General features: G+C 61.4%; 1 protein-coding gene and 1 long non-coding RNA gene across 3 annotated transcripts; one reads left to right on the forward strand and one right to left on the reverse strand.

Annotated features, from left to right (window-relative positions):
• Window positions 1–5: 5 nt before the first annotated feature.
• On the reverse strand, window positions 6–5,067 carry LOC147577084 (uncharacterized). Its single transcript, XR_015255993.1, has 2 exons — window positions 4,472–5,067; window positions 6–297 (listed from the first exon to the last, which is right to left on the reverse strand). It is a non-coding gene; the product is annotated as an uncharacterized LOC147577084 (long non-coding RNA).
• Window positions 4,240–18,004, forward strand: ZBTB47 (zinc finger and BTB domain containing 47). Of its 2 annotated transcripts, none has more exons than XM_086720552.1 (6): window positions 4,240–4,373; window positions 8,797–10,353; window positions 11,895–12,042; window positions 13,332–13,447; window positions 14,081–14,225; window positions 14,492–18,004. In XM_086720552.1, exons 2-6 carry the CDS (start codon window positions 8,878–8,880, stop codon window positions 14,851–14,853), a joined length of 2,247 nt encoding a protein of 748 aa, XP_086576678.1. In that variant the 5' UTR covers window positions 4,240–4,373; window positions 8,797–8,877; the 3' UTR covers window positions 14,854–18,004. The 2 variants fall into 2 exon arrangements, with proteins under 2 accessions (XP_086576678.1, XP_086576677.1); XM_086720551.1 differs by lacking the exon at window positions 4,240–4,373 and adding an exon at window positions 4,700–5,155.

Here is an 18,004-nt window from a genome sequence, read left to right on the forward strand (position 1 = left end):
CTGTGCCTGTTTCATCTCTCTTTACTCGTCCAGACTTCCAGTAATCTTTCCGAAATGGAAAAGAAAATGTTGAGTCTCTTTGCTGAGCCAGGCGGCAAAGAGACTTCGTCTTTGCTGTCCGTTTCCATCTGGCGGCTGAGTATCGGCGGGGCGTGAGGTGGGGCGGGAGAGGCACTGCAGGCAGAGATGTTCACCTGCCCAGATGGTGCACCTGCTCAGTGATGGTGCTTGGTCTCTCTTGCCCTGCAAACTCCAGGTTTCCTCCAGGCTCCGTTGTTGTCATTCAGCCGAGGTGACCTGCATACAGAGGTCTTTGCTGAGGAAGGAATATGTCCCATCTTCTCTGGGAGTTGCTGCCTTGGGGACAGAACATCTACCTACTAAACCACCCACGGCCTCCACACTTCCCTCTCTACCAGTTCACTAGGCACAGAGCACTGGCTCTTAGAGAAAACATTCATGGTGATATTTTTAGTGTCCACATGAGAATTTGCAGGGCAAGTACAATTAACTTTTTTCTCCTCGGGACTCAGAGGAATTTGTATTTTCTTAGTGAATACCTCATAACTTCTCACAGTAAGACTTGCAGAGATTCAGTTTTCAGAATTAACAGTAGACCCCAAGTCAGGCAATCCCTGACAATAGTCCAATCTGGATGCATTAAAATTTAAAGAAAACTTCAGAGTCTTACTGTAGGGAAATCCCCAAGTGAGGTTCTTTTTTAGTGAGCTCCAGCATTGTGTTCGCATTCTCATAGTGGTCATTTTGATCAGCTGGGCAGCACTGGGGGGAAACGTGTCAAGGATTTTGGCCTTGACTGTTCTGAATTAGCCGGGCGTTAAATAGGTGGTAAGAGAATTCAAGAAAAATGTCCCTATCACAAGTGAAAACTGGCTGGACACCACTGTTGGGAAGGGAAAGGAAACTGTAGTCTGTGTAGAGAGAAACCTGCCACGCAGGTGATGCAAACTAGCTGACTAGGTGAGGCCCGGAAGCCATGCCTCACATGCTAGAAGAGCCTGGACTCTGCTGGTTTCTACAAAGAAGTCCCATGCAGCACTTGTGAGGGGTTGAGCTGGGAAGCAAGCTGAGAGGAATCCTGCTGGGCAGGGAGAAGTCCTTTGAGGACAGGGGTAGGGAGGGGGTACCCTGGAAGAACAGGGCACCTGCTCGTCTTCAGGACCCACTCCGGGCAGCTCCAGTCAGTGCCTGATGCTGTGTGTGTGTGAGGCCAGGGGAGCACACTGCCACAACACACACACAAAGGGGCAGGAGGCTTTAACGGTCTGTTTTCCTTAAAGGTTTCAGTAGAGGGCAGAGGCAGTGCCCTTGCCCCTTTCTCTTCTCCTCCCTGTGAATCAAAAGGCCGGAATGGGGCTGTGCCGAGCTTCAGGCCAAGTACTTCTGCCCGTTAGAGACCCTGGGCCCACCGTTCACAGCTCTGCAGGCTGAACTGAGTTTCAGAGCCCGGCCCCAGGACCCAGGCCAGCCTGAGGACTGTTGTGTCTGAACCGGCATAGAGCCCTGAGGAAATCAAGGTAAAGAAAGTGACCTCAGGCTGCAGGAGAGACCCCCGCATCCTGTCTGTTCCTGGGCCTCTGACGGCTCATCTGCACCAAGAAGACGTGGATTGCCCATTCCTCGGCTCATAAGCCCTAAAAGAGGGTGCGCGCAACTGGCACAACTGGGCATGGGAATCCGTGGTGCCCATCCTTTTCCCAGACCCGTCTGGAGAGGAGTCGGCCTCCCAGAGGGCCTACAGGGAATGGAGGCCTGGGCTGCCACTCCCCCAGCCCCAGGTTACCCGGGTCCTCCTGCAACTAACTTCTCTACCAGCAGGCCAGATTCCCAGAGAAAGGCTGCCAAAGACCCCACTAATGTCAATGCCTCCAGCCTAGTTTGATTTTATTTTGAAGAGATAAAGGACCTCTGTGAGCAACGAGTCTGTGGTATAGTCCATAAGGGGTCTGGACCAGAGCCAGACTTTCTGGGTTCAAGTTCTGCTCTGCCACTCTCTAGTTTGTTAACTAACTAGTTAGATTGCTTGACCTTTATAATTCAGCTCCTCATCTGAAAATCTGGGATACCAAGGACTCCCCCTTGGGAAATAGGGAGAATTAAATGCTTAGAGCCAAGCATACATCAAACGCCCAGGGATGCAGGCCCTGGGATCGCCTCCAGGAGGAGGGTAGGAGCCCACAGGTTTCATGTGGAGGGCCAGGCTCGAGTCACCAATGAGAAGCCCACAGTCCCTTGAACCAACAGGGAGGGAGAGGATCCTGGAAGCTACTGGTGAGGCATGCCAAGGCCATGACGTTTACACAGCAGGAGGGAACGAGGCAACCTGCTGGTTTGAATTAGGCCCCCACCCCGGCAGCTGTAGCCTATTAGTGTGGTGCTCAGTGGAGGCAGAACACAGGGGCAACACCCCCCGACTCCACACTCGGAGCTCTGTGCTCCCGTCCCTGTAGGGCCCTGGGTCAGTCTCTGGTGGGTAGCTCGAACATCCCTTTCCATCCCACCGACTTCACGCTGTCTTGTCCCCTTCGGTTTTCTGACACTGTCCACTCTGGTCCTTCCCCATCCCAGCTACGGCAGCTACACAGCCTCCTGCACCCCAGGGAGGCTGAGTCCTGTGCTGTGCAAGTGTGCGTGCACACATCCCCCCAACCACCTCTGGGCTGTTTGTTCTCTCCAGGATCAGAAGAGGTGGGCCTGGTGTCCCCAGCCAAGCTTGGGGACTGCCCTCGCACAGTTTGGGTGGCCCCATTTGAGCCCACCATACCGGGCTCTTCAAACAGCTGCAGTCCCATGTGACCCAAGTGCCAGTAGCCTCTCCCAAAGCTGGCTGCGCCCTCGGGCTTCCCCAGTAGATGGGCTGTAGGCCAGAGAAGCAAGAGGAAAACAGCTGTGGTCTTCAGGGAGCCTTGAGCCCCCATTCCCTCTCTTCTCACCCCAACTCCAGCCCCTCCTTGGCTTGACCGCCACAGCCAAAGCCAATCCCAAAGGGGCCAGGGGCCCCACCTTCGTTACTTAGGCTGGCCACACCCCTTGCCAAGCTTTGGCAGAAAGTGGACCCATGAGGGTGTCTCGTGCAGTCCTCTCTGCCAGGATCCTCCCAGCCCGAGGGGAGGCCACACTCTCCCAGCCTCCCCTTTCCCTGGCTCCTGACACTGGTGCCTGGCTGCATTATCTGTACTCCTCTGGGCCTCACTGTCCTAATCCAAGCAATGGGTACACAATCCATCCCTTGCCCCCTCCCAGGTCAGTGCAAGGACCCACTGAATCAGATGAGGAAGCGGGTTGGAACCGAGGAAGAGGCAGAAAGCAGCCCTGAGGTGACCAGCTGGTCCCACATGCTGGCCGGCTCTGGCCTGGCCTCAGCCTGAAGCCTCTGGGAGCTGAGCTAGCTGGCTGTGCACCCACCATGGCCACAGAAACGCAGGGTGTCTGCAGTGGCCGCCTCTGGGGGCATGTCCCCAGCTGTGCCCCCACCTCTCCTCCCGTGTCTTTATTCACTTGGGGTCTCTCCCACGCTGCATCTAGCTATGTGCATTCCTCCCCTTCCTCTTGGCACTCTTTGGTCGCCCCCATCTTTGCCCCTGAGATGTCTTCTCCCTGGCCCCAGCGTCAGGAGGCCCTTGCAGGAGGTCTTGCAAAAGACCATCAGACTTGTTGACGGTGTCGCCCTGGGATCTTTGCCTCTGTTCCATTCCCTCTCCCGGCACCCAGAACCAAGTCAATTTGAGCAGGCCCCAGAGACCCTGCCCACTCACGAGGAAGATGGCAAACCCAGGGGATACTGCGACAGCTGGGCAGGGGCTGCTGTGTAAGCACAAGGGCACATGTGTGAGGGGTGTGGGTATTGCCAGGACAGGGGCACTATCACAGTGACCCAAACGGGGCAGCAGCCAGCTTGGGGTGGGGCGAGGGCACAGAAAGGCCCCTGAATGATGACATGGGCCACACGAGAGGCCCACAGAGGCCCCCTCTCCACCCTGGTGGCCCAGCCGCCACCTGGGCCCTGCCAGGCCAGCGCCCTGCGGTCCCCACCCTGCCGCCTGCTCAGCCTGGCAGCGTTCCTTTGCAGCCTCCTGCCAGCACAGCTAGCCCCCTGCCCCCACTGGTGTCCGTGCCAGAGCAGCATTCCGCAGGCCAGCAGAGACTGAGCAGGGAGGCTACTCAGCAGTGGTCAGGTCACACGGCTGAGGGGCACAGTGGGGCCTGGGCATCTGGCCCCCACTCCTCTCATCTTGCGTTTCCCTAGTGCTGGGCCGGCCACCGTTAAAGGCTTGGTCGCTGCAGCTGGGGTCGGGTTCTTGCATCTCCTGCCCTGGGCCCCCGCCCTGTGGAAATCCAGAGGAGGCCACCAGGTAGGTATGGGCCAACCAGCACAGAGTAAAAAGAGCTCTGGGATGCCCTGGGGAAGGGGGCTGTGGGGGGCAGGGCTAGCTGGAGATCCTAGACTCACCCTCAGATCAAAGCAGCTCAGGCCAGAGGGTGGGGGTGGTGAGCGCGGCTGGGGTACGGGGGTTCGGTCTCTCAGCTGGGGTCGCTCAGGGGAGCAGGTGGAAGCATTTCTGCAGCTGGTTGGGGAGTGGGCGCGCCCAGCTTCCCCATTTCAGGGCCGCCTCCTACTCCGACCCCGCCTCTGTGGCGCAGCTGGAAGGCACCGAGATTAGACTCTCGGACGAACTTCCCGGCAAGAAGGGGGCTCGGCGCGAGAGAGTGAGGCCGGGGCCCATCCGCTAGGATGGGAGCAGTGGGACCCGGCTGGGGTCCCCTGCGGCCCGAGGCAGAGCAGGCTGCACCGGGACCGCGCACACCACGCGTGTCCGCGCCCCCCGCCGGCACGCAGGGCGGCCTGGCCCTTTAAGCGTCCAGACGACGGCCCCAGCTGACGCGCGGGCTCCAATCGGCGCCCCGCGCCCCCCGCCCGCCGCGCCCGAGGCTCTGGGGCCGCAGCTGCTCGGCTGCTGGACTCGCCGCGGCCCTGCGCCTCCGCCCGCCCGGCCGCGCCCCCGGGGGCCATGGTCGCGGGGCCCTGCGCGGGGGCGGCCCCCAGCGCGGCGCTTCATGGAGCGGCCCCGGCCCGGCCGCCGGGGGCAGCGCGATCCCGCGGGGCCCTGTGAGCCCCCAGCGCCACGGCACCATGGTACGCAAGGCCCTGCCTGTCCCCCCGCTTATCCGCCCACCTGCCCGCTCTGCCCTCCCGAGCGCACGGCCCGCCAGCTCAGGGTGGAGTTGCTGGAGGGGTCTTCCCCCTCGCCGGTCTCCCCGACCCCTTCTCCCGGGTCCCCGCGGGCCGGGAATGCGGCGCTACGGCGCGGCTCTCGGCGGGGAGGGGGTTAAATTCCTGGGGTGGGGGCCCAGGCGCGAAAGGCTGAATCTTGCTAGGCGCGGGCGGAGGGGGGCGCTTCTCCGAGCCTGGGACGCCGCCGCCCTCGACTGGGTGATGGGGGGGAGGGGGGAGGTCGGATTCCCGCCTGGGCCTTGGGCCACGTGGGCGCTGGAGCCGCCCTGTTTGGGGATTTGGGGCGACTGGGCCAAGCCGGGTGTGTTGGGGCGGGACGTCCGCAGCTCCGGTCCAGACTACTGTGTGACCTTGGGCCAGTCCTCTGCCCTCTCTGGGCCTGTTTCCTGGGAAAGGAGTGGGGCCATGAACGCAGAAGAGGCTGACACAGACACCGCCTCTCCAAAAAGAGGAGCCTGGAAGTCATGAACCTGTGCCCCCTTGCTCAGTCTGGGCCCCACCTATGGTTACCCGGCAATAAAGATTGTCGTGGGCGTTTGGGGTGTGTGTGGAGGGGGTGCCGATGCAAGCCCAGGTTTCATCCCGGGGCCTCCATGGAGGTCAGGACAGGGAGCCAGCGGCTTCATGGCGCTGAGAGAGGGTATCCCTCAGATGCAGAAGGCTCTGGCCCTGGTGAGCAATCTCGGCAGGTGTCCCTGGCACCTGGGCTCCTTCCCACCGCCCCCCCCCCCCCCCCAATCCCCAGCCTGGCTTGCCGGGAGAGTTTGAGGGCAACAGGAGTGCCTGACCACTTCCCTGGTCTTGTGTCTTAAATAGGCTGGCCTGGTCTGGACTTGAGGATGGAGTGCACCTGGCTGCAGCTGGCACAGCCAGTGGGGAGGGATGTCTGCAGTTTCAGGGAACTGGCACATCTGGCTGGGGAGGCAGGCGCAGCTTGTGGGCCTTGCATGGGAGGTGCCAGGCAAGGGGGTGGCCGAGCCCTGCCGAGGTAGTTGACGGGTTATGGACTCAGGCTGGTTGGGTGTGCCCTGCCAATTAAGTCCAGCCAAGGTTCCTGACTGTGAGATTCTCGGGCCCCTCAAGGGTGCAGGGTGGTACTGGCTTGGGAGGGGGGGTACTGCCGTGGGAATAGCGTCTTTAGGGGCACCAATACCCTCCAGGCTAGCCCCTCCTTTCCTGCTGAGGCCAGAGGGCCCTGGGACCAGGTCTGTACATGGGAAGGTCGGGCACTGCCCTTTTTCCCAATGCCAGGTAGGCACCAGAGGGCATTCTGGGAAGGGGGATGCAGAGTGTACTGGGGCCCTTGTGGCCTAGGATGTGCTCCCCTCAACAGGCCTGGCTTTAACAAGCCCTTATCCAAGCCACTTCTGCCACTGTCTGGCCCCTGGTGGCCCTTAGGGGCCCTCTTACAACCCAAGTTGCATCCTGACCCCTCACTGACCTGCAAGTGGTAGCAGCTCTGGGGAGGAGGCCACAGGTTGCAGAGGGTAGTGGTGGGGTCTAGGGAAGCACAGCTGGTCCCCTGAGTCTGAGGTTCCCCAGAAGCCTCTTACTGCTCTTTAAGTCATTGCAAGCCAAGAAATCCATCCACATGGAGTGGCGTCCAGTCCAGCAGGGAAGGGGTGGCCTCAGCAAGGAGCTGGAAGTCCTGGGGCTCTGCTGTTGTTCACTTGTGGGATCCTTCCATTCTGAGCCTCGGTTTCCCCATCCGTGCGGTAGGGTTTGGTCCCAGAAGATGAATCAGGATGAGTCAGAGGAGGGAGATGGGAGGGACTTGGCACCATCTCCCTGTTAGATTGGCCAGGCCTGGACAGGCTAGCAGTCCTGAGACAGAGGGGCAGATGGTTGGCTTCTTGGCTGGGAGGCAGGAGGCGTGGGAGAACTTGAGGAAGATGGTCTCCGTGGTCAAGAGTCTGGCCAGACTGGGATCTGAGAGAGCATGGGGTGGATGCTGCCCTGGATATGCAGGGTGGGGCTCAGGGCAGAGCTGGAAGCAGGTTGCCCCTGTGGCTCCTTGAGGTTCATCCTGACGCCTGGGGCAGATTCTCATAGGTGAACATAGATACCACCCCTGAGCCCAGACTGGGCCCACCCACTGCTGCCCTATCAATGGAAGGACTGTCCTGGGGCGTTGGGGCAGGCTCTGGATAGACGGAACCAAGGTTTCATCCCAGGGCTTTCAGGGAGGTGATTGGGGGAGAGGAGCTGATGGCTTGTCGGCAGTGGGGCAAGGTAACCCTCAAATACAGGCGGCTCTGACCCAGCTAAACGGGGCCTGAGGAGGGCCCCAAACTGGAACCTGTGGAGTTGGTCCGGCCAGGCAGGTGGTCGGCAGATATTAACTGAACATCTGTGCACTGGACCCATGCACGGGACTGGGCAGCCTGCCTGTGTGCTGTCTACCTTTTGGGGAAGCTGCTGTGGCGGAGCCAGGGATGATTAAGCCAGCCCTTATTCTGGACAATTCACAGGTGCCGGATGTGGCCCAAGGACCTGATAATCTGACCCTTCAGACTTTGAGGGCCTCTCTGAGGCTTCAAAGTAGTGTGACTTCCAAGATGGGGCCATCTTAGAGCCTCCGGGCCTGGACGGTACCTGACCTGGGGTCTGGGGGCCTAGAGGGAGGAGGGTCTAGGACAAGCCCTGGGGGGCTCCTGTCTCTAAGCACAGTGGACAGGTAACGCAGCTCTGTCCTCCTACCCCCACAGAACCCCTGTGTGAGGGGGAGCTGCTGGCAGCCAGGCCTGAGGCCATGGGCAGCAGACTGGTCCCGTTAAGAAGGGGCTGGCTGGATCCCACCAGCCTCCTCCAGCAGAACAGTGGGACCAGGCTCTGGGCCTGGATTTCTTCACAAGAATTTCCACCTCTGCAAGGCCTCAGGCCCAGACCCTGAGGCCTTCCGCTGGTGAGGTGAGGGGTTTCTGAGGTGCTACCCCCAGGGTGCAGTAGCAGCCAGAGGCTGAGCGGTGAGCTAATGAGCCTGACTTTCGTTCTTGAGGTGTCTGGGCTTGGGCAGGCATGGTTTTATTTCTACATGTGAGTGAGTATGAGGGAGAGAATCCACGGAGCTCAGGAAATGCTGAAGCAATGCTTGTGTCTGAGGTGACCACCTCGCCCCAGTTTGCCCAGATCGGCCCTGGTTTTAGCACAGAAAACCCCCACGTCCCAGGAAACCGCTAGGTCCCAGGCACTCCTGGACAGTTGGTCACCCTAGTCCCTGTTACTTCCTCTTTCCTTCTCTTCCCCTTCCCTGTCCAGGATGACTTCCTGTTTTGCAGGGAAGAACCGGGGGCCCAGAAAAGCTAACCTACTAACCCAGGAGCCAAGTCATGATTGGAGTCTGAGCTCTAAGGGGCAGCTGGCTCGGGGCTTGAGTCCTGGTCCTGCCCCCCACCCCCACCAGCCCTGCCCCGCAATCCTTGCTTGAGCCTCAGCTCTTTCTCCCTAATGTGGAGCCAGGAGTGATGGGCAGGCTGCCTCCCCGGTGGTGGGTGCTGCCCGGGTTGCTGGCCTTGACCTGACCTGTGCCCTGTGCCCCGCAGTTGCTGGTTGAGAAGACGACAGACTCACCGGCGGCCGAGTTCTCGCTGGTGGAGGACGTGGCATTGCACTTCGCCTGCTTGATGGGCCGCCTGAATGAGCAGCGCCTCTTCCAGCCTGACCTCTGCGACGTGGACCTGGTGCTGGTGCCCCAGCGCAGCGTCTTCCCGGCACACAAGGGCGTGCTGGCTGCCTACAGCCAGTTCTTCCACTCCCTCTTCACCCAGAACAAGCAGCTGCAGCGCGTGGAGCTGTCCCTGGAGGCGCTGGCGCCCGGCGGCCTGCAGCAGATCCTCAACTTCATCTATACATCCAAGCTGCTGGTCAACGCGGCCAACGTCCACGAGGTGCTCAGCGCCGCCTCATTGCTGCAGATGGCTGACATCGCCGCGTCCTGCCAGGAGCTGCTGGATGCCCGCTCCCTAGGCCCCCCGGGCCCCAGCGCTGTGGCCCTGGCCCAGCCGGCCACTGGCTGCGCCCCGGCCGCACCACCCTACTACTGTGACATCAAGCAGGAGGCAGACGCCCCAGGTCTGCCCAAGATCTATGCCCGCGAGGGCCCTGACCCCTACTCTGTGCGTGTTGAGGACGGGGCAGGGGCCGCAGGTGGCACGGTGCCTGCTGCCATTGGGCCAGCCCAGCCCTTCTTCAAGGAGGAGAAGGAGGGTGGTGTCGAAGAGGCCGGTGGGCCCCCTGGCAGCCTGTGCAAGCTGGAGGGCGGGGAGGGGCTGGAGGAAGAGCTAGGGGGTTCTGGCACCTATAGCCGCCGGGAGCAGTCCCAGATCATCGTGGAGGTGAACCTCAACAACCAGACTCTGCACGTGTCCACGGGGCCCGAGGGGAAGCCGGGCACCACTCCGGGCCCGGCCACCATGGTGCTGGGGCGGGAAGACGGGCTGCAGAGACACTCGGAGGAGGAGGAGGAGGAAGAGGAGGAGGAGGAGGAGGAGGAAGAAGAGGAAGAGGAGGGTGGTGGCAGTGGAGGGGAGGAGGAGGAGGAAGAGGAAGAGGAGGGTGGCAGTCAGGGAGAGGAGGAAGATGAGGAGGAAGGGCACAGCGAGCAGGAGGAGGAAGAGGAGGAAGAAGAGGAAGGGCACAGTGAACAGGATCAAGAGAGCTCAGAGGAGGAGGAGGAGGAGGAGGAGGGGGACGCAGGGGGCAGGCAGGGGCCGGCGGGGCGTCGGGGCAGCAGGGCAGAGCCCCCTCCCCACGGTCGCATGGCCACTCGGTCCCGAGAGAACGCCCGGCGCCGGGGCCCCCCTGAGCCTGAGGAGACCAGGCCACGGGGTGGGAAGAGGCCCAAGCCCGCGCCGGGAGCCTCTGCGCCGGCCCGAGGGCCACAGGCCACTGACGGGCTGGGGGCCAAGGTGAAGCTGGAAGAGAAGCAGCACCACCCATGCCAGAAGTGCCCTCGCGTCTTCAACAACCGCTGGTACCTGGAGAAGCACATGAACGTGACCCACAGCCGCATGCAGATCTGCGACCAGTGCGGCAAGCGCTTCCTGCTGGAGAGCGAGCTGCTGCTGCACCGGCAGACAGACTGCGAGCGCAACATCCAGGTGGGCCCCACCGGCTCTGTGGGGGGGGGGGGGGGGGCAGGGCTGGGCAGCAGGCCCGCTGACGCCACATGGCCACTGAGGCCAGGCACCCCGCGTCGTGCTGCCTGCGTTGCCCAGACAGACAGGCTGGGGAAGCCAGACTTACCCCTGGCCCCTGGAGCTGGCCCAGCCCCAGGGTGGTGGGGATAATGCCAGTGCCTTCCTGGAGGAGGCGGGCGGAACCGGGCTTGTCCTGTGGAGACACGTGCAGATAGGACTGAAACAAACAGTACCCTTGGCCAGAGGGGCGAAGGGGAGCATGGGCTTTGGAGGATGAGAGGAGGGAGTTGTCTGAGTACTTGAGACTGGCGGATAGCCAGCTGCCAGGAGGGATGAGTCCGTGTTTTAGTAAATCCTAGGGCTGCTAGAGGGCCAACAGGTCCACCACCATTTATAGTTTCACAGACAAAGCGGTGCAGGGTTTGCCCAGAGAGGGCGCCATTTCCACTTGCCACAAAGGCTGAATGGAGCAAGGGGTGACCGAGCAGGAGAAAGCCCCTGCTTGCTGTCAGCGCTTTGGAGATGCCAGCTGGCCTGGGCCTGGAAAGAGGGATTGGATGAGAAATTTGGGAAGAGCAGGGGCTGCTGGGGCCAAGCAGGGGAGCTGGGCTGGTGGCCAGGCCCCGGGTCAGCCTGTGTGCCAGCCTGGCCGCTCAGGGTGTGGGCAGCACAGGGCCAGCCTGGCTGCTTTTGGCTTGTTCTGACCTGGGAGGGGATTGATGGGGCAGCAGGTAGGCCGGCGCTAATTGCCTGAGCTAATTGCTAATTGCATGGCCCCGTGGAGAAAGTGTTACCCGGGGGTTACCTGGTCTCCTGCCCCACCCTCCTGCACCTGTTCCCACGTGCCTGCCTGCTGGGCAGCCCTTTGACTCTCCACCTGCACACACCTGAGCCTTCCTCCTGAAGGGGAAAGACGCATGTGCCTCTTCTGAGCTGGGCGCCCTGACCCATTTCTGCCCAAGCCTGACCTACTCCAGCCCTCTGGAAGAGTGTCCTGCAGGGATGTGTAAGACAGGAGGAGGAGGGGGGCCCCCAAGGTTCCCACCACCCTCCGTTCCCTCGTGGGGCCTGGTACCTCCCACAGTCTCCCCCACCTGGCCCTTTGGCACCTATCTCCTCGAGGATCCACAGGGTCAGGGCTTGGGTCCCCCCAGGGGGAGGCAGCAAAGATAGTGCCCCAGCTCCGCCAGACCTGTTACCATGGCCCCTCAGTAGAGAGATGCTTTGTTAAAATGAGCACCGAGGAGGGGCTTCCTCGTGTAGGTGGGCCCTGACCCTAGTTCGGTTCAAGGATGGGGGAGGGCCCCAGGCTGCAGCCCTGGGTGGGTGGATTACCATCCCCAACTCCCAGAACATCCGATTTGGCTGGTCGCTGGACACCCGGGGCTCTCTCGCCAGCACAGGTGAGGTGAAGAAACGGAGGTCCAGAGAGGGGCAGTTTGTCCCAGGTCACACACGGTCCTGACTCAGGACCTGGGGCCTAAAGTCCTCTTACCCCACAGTGTGTGACCTGTGGTAAAGCTTTTAAGAAGCTCTGGTCCCTCCACGAGCACAACAAGATCGTGCATGGCTATGCGGAGAAGAAGTTCTCCTGTGAGATCTGCGAGAAGAAGTTCTACACCATGGCCCACGTGCGCAAGCACATGGTTGGTGAGTAGGCCAGGAGAGGATGGGGCCCAAGGTCAGAGCTCGGCCAGCTGCTGGCTGTGCTGGGAAGGACTTCCCATCCAAGGGCGGTGTGAAAGCGTGAAAAGGCCCCTCTCAGCTGTGAAGCCTGGGGAGGCTGCTTGCAGTGGCAAGCGTGGCCTGGACAGGACTGCAGAGGTCAGGACTACCATGTATAGTTGGGCAGGTTGCACATTGCACAAGGGTTCCTGGACAAGATGGCAGATGGGGACCAGAATCCAGCTGGCACACTGCTAACCGGACTATGTGCCACAGCATGGGGCAGTGGCCACCAGGGAAAGGAGCGCCTTTTCCTAAATCACACAAAGTGACGTATGGACAGACATAGGCCCTCACTTTCAGGACAGGTGTGCCTCTCATTTTTTTATCACCTTCTTTCTGGCCCTCACAGGGCCTCGGGCTTCTCTGAACGCAACCCATGATAATGCGACACAGTAAGGAGGCCCCCCCAAGTGTGTGTTGGGTTACTCTGCCTCGGGCATGGCCGTCCCTCCCCTCTGTGGGCCTGGCTGGAAGTCTGGTGTCCAGGTGCCCCTCCTTTCTTTGCCCAGTTGGGGCCTGGGGCTCAAGGGAGATATGGCCCTAGCCAGGCCCTCCCCCCCTTTCTCCAGCCACCTGGGAGCTGGGGCCCCAGGCTCGAGGTCTCAGCCAGGAGCATGCGGAGCAACCCAGAACTGGTAGTCTTCCTGGGCTCGAGTTTCCCAGCTCTGAGCTCTGGCTCCAGTTATTTCCCCCCAGATCTTCCTTGAACAGTTCGTTAAGTCCTCACCTCTCCAGGGTTTTAGGGGAGCACAGCTAACTCCCTCTGGACTGCTCAGTGTCACCCCTGTAAGGCCCACCTTTGAGGTTCAGTACCACTCCTAGCCTGTCTTTATAGAAGGGCATGCTTGAGGCCCACAGAGGCTGTGCAGGGAGCCAGTGGCGGGCCAGGGTTTGAGCCGAGGCCAGTCCTACTTGGGAGTCCTTCAGTCTCTCCCCGAAGTTTTGGGAGTGAAGCAGCCTTGGCCAGAGGCTGAAGAACGTGAGGGCCTCCATGCTAGTCTGACCAGACTTGAGAGCAGACAGACAGACATAGCCCAGAGGGAAGAGCCCTCACCCTGAAGTCAGCCCCAGATCCTGGACCGAGGCTCTGAAGCAGACCTTAAAGTAGGTGGGCCTCCCGGGAGGCCCTTTGTGGGAGGTAGTCAGGCAGCAAGCCCCTGGGAGGAGCCATGGGGGTCCATCCCTCTGAGACATAATGGCCTGCCCCACAGCCCACACCAAGGACATGCCCTTCACCTGTGAGACCTGCGGGAAGTCCTTCAAACGAAGCATGTCTCTCAAGGTGCACTCACTGCAGCACTCTGGGGAGAAACCCTTCAGATGCGAGGTGAGCTCCTTCCTCTGCCTGCCCTGGGGGCCACCTGGACAGACAGGGAGCAGGAGCGGCAGCTGCCTAAAAACCTGGGAGTTGTGGGGAGTGGAGTCCGGGATTCAGAAAGAGGGGGGGCCCACCCTGGTGTCCGCGGCCCCTGCCTCCCACTCCATCTTTACCTGGATGCCCACCTGCCTGCCCCCCCCCCCCGTCCCCACCCTCTGCCACCCCAGCTCCAATGCAACCCCCACGCATTCAGGGTGGGCAGTCTCCTTGGGCTGGAACGGTACATGGGGTGGGCTTTCTGGAGAGGTGGAGAGAGGAACATCTCGGAGCAGAGACAGGGCTGTGGACGGGGATGAGGGGGGCAGGTCTTCCAACAAGGAGGAAGGACGGAGGGGCGGGCGGGGGGAGCTCAGCTTTAAGCATGAAGACTCCATTCTTTGGCCTTTTTCCACTTCTTGACCTCCATTCCCGCCTGGGCCCTGCCTGCCCTTGGCCTCTCTTCTGCCCGTGTGCTGCCCCACCCCAGGACCCCCTCCCGGTGTGTGTGTCCTCCCTGGGCCCTGCGGTCACAGGCAGGTGCTTCCCTTCCTGAAGGCTGCTCCCTCCTCTGCCCCTGGGCCTCACCCTCCCCCCCACCCTCAGAACTGCAATGAGCGCTTCCAGTACAAGTACCAGCTGCGGTCACACATGAGCATCCACATTGGCCACAAGCAGTTCATGTGCCAGTGGTGTGGCAAGGACTTCAACATGAAGCAGTACTTCGACGAGCACATGAAGACCCATACAGGTATGGCGGCCCCCAGGGAGGGACCCGTCGCAGTCCTGCTCCGGAGGCCTGGGGTGGCCCCAGCCATGCCCCTTTTCTCAACTCTGGGCCTCAGTTTGCCCTTCTCTATGAGGCTCGGTGCCGTCCTCCCTGCCTCCCCGGGTAGGGAGGCCCCGCGGATGCCGGGGCTGGGCCCCGCTATGGTTCTCTGGGCGTGGGGAGGCTGATGCAGAGCTGGGGTCTGGGGACTCCTCAGTGACTCCCCGGTGCCCGTCGCCAATGCCTAGGGGAGAAGCCATACATCTGCGAGATCTGCGGCAAGAGCTTCACCAGCCGACCCAACATGAAGCGGCACCGGCGCACGCACACCGGCGAGAAGCCTTACCCCTGCGATGTCTGCGGCCAGCGCTTCCGCTTCTCCAACATGCTCAAGGCCCACAAGGAGAAATGCTTCCGCGTCAGTCACCCCTTGGCCAGCGACGGCCCCCCTTCTGCCCCAGGCCTGTCCCCCACCCAGCCTCCGGCTCACGCACTGCCCCTGCTCCCGGGGCTGCCCCAGACCCTGCCGCCCCCGCCCCACCTGCCGCCCCCACCGCCACTCTTCCCCACCACTGCCAACTCCGGCGGGAGGATGAGCGCCAACAACTGACTGCCGAACCGCGCGTGCGCGGGGCCTGGAGCCCGGGGGGGCGCCTCTGGGAGGGACCCCCCCCACCCCGCCCTCTCGTCTTTCCTGTGGGAGGGCAGCAGCACTGGCCTGGCACTGCCGCCCTCACCTCCAGAGGCGGCCGGACACATGCTGCTCAAGGCCCCTGGCCCTGGGAGTGTTGCAGGCTGGTGGCCCCAGCGTGGGGGAAGGACACCTCACTCCCAAGGGCCCCCCCCCCCCCCTTCAGTGACTCCTTGAAGCCTTTACTTTTTTTTTCTTGGAAGTGAAGGAAAAAGAAAAGAGAGGAAACTATTTCCAGCACCGCCCTCCAGGTGAGGGGGGTGCTGGAGCAGCAGGTACAGCAGGGAGGGAGGGGCTGGGGAGCAGGTGTGACGGGTCACTCTGCTGATGCCTAAGCCGGAGGGGGGTTGGCCAAGCCAAGCCTGGGTCAGCTTCGGTGGCTCATCTCTGCCGCCCTTGTGCACCCTAACTTGCCCCCTCATCCTGGGGAGTCTGGGGAAGAGTTGGAGTGCCAGCCACCCCCCACCCCCGGAAGGAGTCGTGGACCCAGTCTGAGGGCTGTGGACACTGAGGCACAGAGCTTGAGTCTGGATGCCTGTGAGCGTGTTGTGGAGGGAGTGGCGGAGTGTGAAGGCTGCAGACCCAGCTTTGCACCGTGTGCAGTGGGGGTAGGCAGGGGCTGGACCCCAGGCATTTGCTCTCCCGCCCACCACCCTGGCAGCAGGCACAGGGAGCCTGAGCTGTACCAGGCTGCATTGAGGTCCCTGAGTCCAGGAGAGGACATCCCCAGAAGCCGCTGGGCCTCAGGGGGCTGGGGGCTGGGCCCTGGGTGGGCAGACGGGCTGGCTCCCGCAGTGCCAGATCCCAAGGGCTGCAGTCGAAGTCCCTGCAAATGGGTGAACACCAGGGGCAGGGCCCTGAGAAGGAGGCATAGACAAAATGTTTTAAGGTTTCAAGGTGCTATCAGTGGGGCAGGGGGCAGGGCTGCTGTTCACAGAGCACCCCGTCCCTCACCAGCTGCCCTGGTCGTCTCTCCCACACCAGAGATGTGTGTGTGTCTGTCCCCATCCCTGCTCTGAAGGCAGAGGCCTCATCTTCCTAGGTCTGGCCACAACCCGGCATCCCTGTCCCTCCTGGGCCTCTGCGGTGTGGGCAGGGCACCTGTAGCACTGTGGGCGAGAGGAACCTGCACATTCAGGCCCCAGGGTGGGGGCAGGAGTTCTGGGGGAGCCCCAGCCTGTGCCCAATGCTTGCCCCCACGAGGCTGGCACTAATAGGACACCCTTTTTTGTTGTCATTTAACGTCTTTATTCCTGCCTTTAAAATGGGGAGGAAGGTTCCATAAGCTACATGTTTCCTAGTTAAGCTCTTTCCCTTTGTGTTTATACGGTTTTGTTTGTTATACTCTGCACCTTAAACCCCCACGACTACCCCCACACCACCACCTTCCCAAGCATGGCTGGAGTGGGTAAGCCCAAAGGGGGACAGGGGCAGGGGGCAGGGGGGGAGTGGGCCCCATCAGCCCAAGGGCTGAGGGGGTTGGAACCCCTCTGACCTCCTTGTGAGGCCCATGGCGCTGGGGTGGGGGCTGGGGACATTTTAATCATCAATAAACGAAGCACTTTATTCTGTACAGATGTGGGCAGCTCCAAGAAGCCCGAGTGATTTGAGGATTCGTAATCCAAGCTACACAGCCCTGATTGTTCTCTGGGCACAGAGCGGGCAGTGCCCTGGCCTAGTTGCATTTGGGGCCGTGGCAGTAGTGCAAGCCAGAGCCTACAGACATGCCCTCAGACGCCCCTGCTGTCCTCTGGAGAGAGAAGGCGGGCCCCTCACTGAGGGAGGAAGGCTCCCTGTCAGGCTCCCAATCGTGTAGCTCCCTTACCCCAAGGCTGAGGGTTCCAGGTTCCTGCTTTATGATAGCTCCCTCTCCTCCACCCCTTGATCTCTGGGCTTCCATGACGTCCTCAGGGTCCCCCCCCCCCCCCCCCCGTTTCCTCCTCTTCCTTGCTATTTCTAACCTCTGGACCCAGTGCCTGGCAGCTCTTCAGAGCTGGCTCATGTTTTCCCCGAAAAAGTTGATCTCCCCCAATGTGCTGTAGGTCGGGACCCCTTTGGGTTCCCCCAACCCCCCGTCGCTGACACCAGGGTCTCCCATGGGGACTGGTGGTCTTGTCACCAGCTAGCCCCACTACAGCTTTAGTGAGTGAGCTGGGTGGGGAGAGGGCGGGGGGGATGCGGGGGGCTGGCCAGATCAGGTCCCCGTGAGGCCACACTTTGATAAGCAGAGGCTGGAGATGGCTGTTGTGGGGGGAGCTGGTGTTGAAACCCTGTCCCAAGATTTGGGTTTCCTGTTCTCATACACCTCTCCTCTGAGGGTGGGGATCCAGACAGCAGGCAGCCTGGGCTCTGGTCAAAATGGTCCTTGTAGCTGTGGGTGGGCATGGCCAAGCCCTCTCTTGGGAGGCCCCTGTCCCAGTGGGGTCAGGAGTCCTGGTCCCTGGTGCTAAATGCTCTCTTCCCCTCAGGCCAGTGTGGGTGGGAGCTCCTTTCCAGCCAGATCACAAGGGTCTGAAGCAATAATGGAACCTCAGCAGGGCCAGTATGGGTAGGGGTTCTTGTTTTACCAGCTTTTCCTTTTCCTTTTTATTTTTAAGACATTAACAAGCACCTGGATATTGGAGTAAGGGGACTGGGGCGCCATACCCACTTCCCAGGGCCTGTGGGGAAGGGGGCAGGGGATCATCACATCCCACTAGAGATGTACAGGGTGGAGGGGGTGGGGGGGGTGCCCCCCCTCAGTCCAGATGGACTTCTCAGCCCATTTGTCCAGAACTTGGGTCTGGAACCTGGGCCTGCCCCCTCCCCAGCTCCCCCTGGGCTCCCTGGTCTTGGGCCAGCTGGAGGTGAGCAGAGAGATGAGGTGGGCCTCAAGCCCCCTGACCACAGGCTGGAGTTAGAGCCTCAGCCTCTGAACTTGGCAGGTGCTGCCACCGCACTCCTCATTGGGGGCCCAGAGGTAGCTGTGTCAGGTGTGTGTGTGGACCCTTGGTGTCTAGGGCCCAAGTGCGTGGGGGATAGCAGGAGGGTGAGGACAAGAGTGAAGGGGAATAAAGTCAGTACAACTGTC

Source organism: Puma concolor, chromosome C2, assembly GCF_028749965.1.
Source record: "Puma concolor isolate L17-30 chromosome C2, mPumCon1.1.hap2, whole genome shotgun sequence".
Taxonomy (NCBI): domain Eukaryota; kingdom Metazoa; phylum Chordata; class Mammalia; order Carnivora; family Felidae; genus Puma; species Puma concolor.

Coding starts and splice junctions, on each gene's coding strand:
- ZBTB47 (XM_086720551.1), top strand. Junction 10,354..11,894: donor ACTGCGAGCGCAACATCCAG/GTGGGCCCCACC, acceptor CTTACCCCACAG/TGTGTGACCTGTGGTAAAGC. Junction 12,043..13,331: donor CGTGCGCAAGCACATGGTTG/GTGAGTAGGCCA, acceptor CCTGCCCCACAG/CCCACACCAAGGACATGCCC.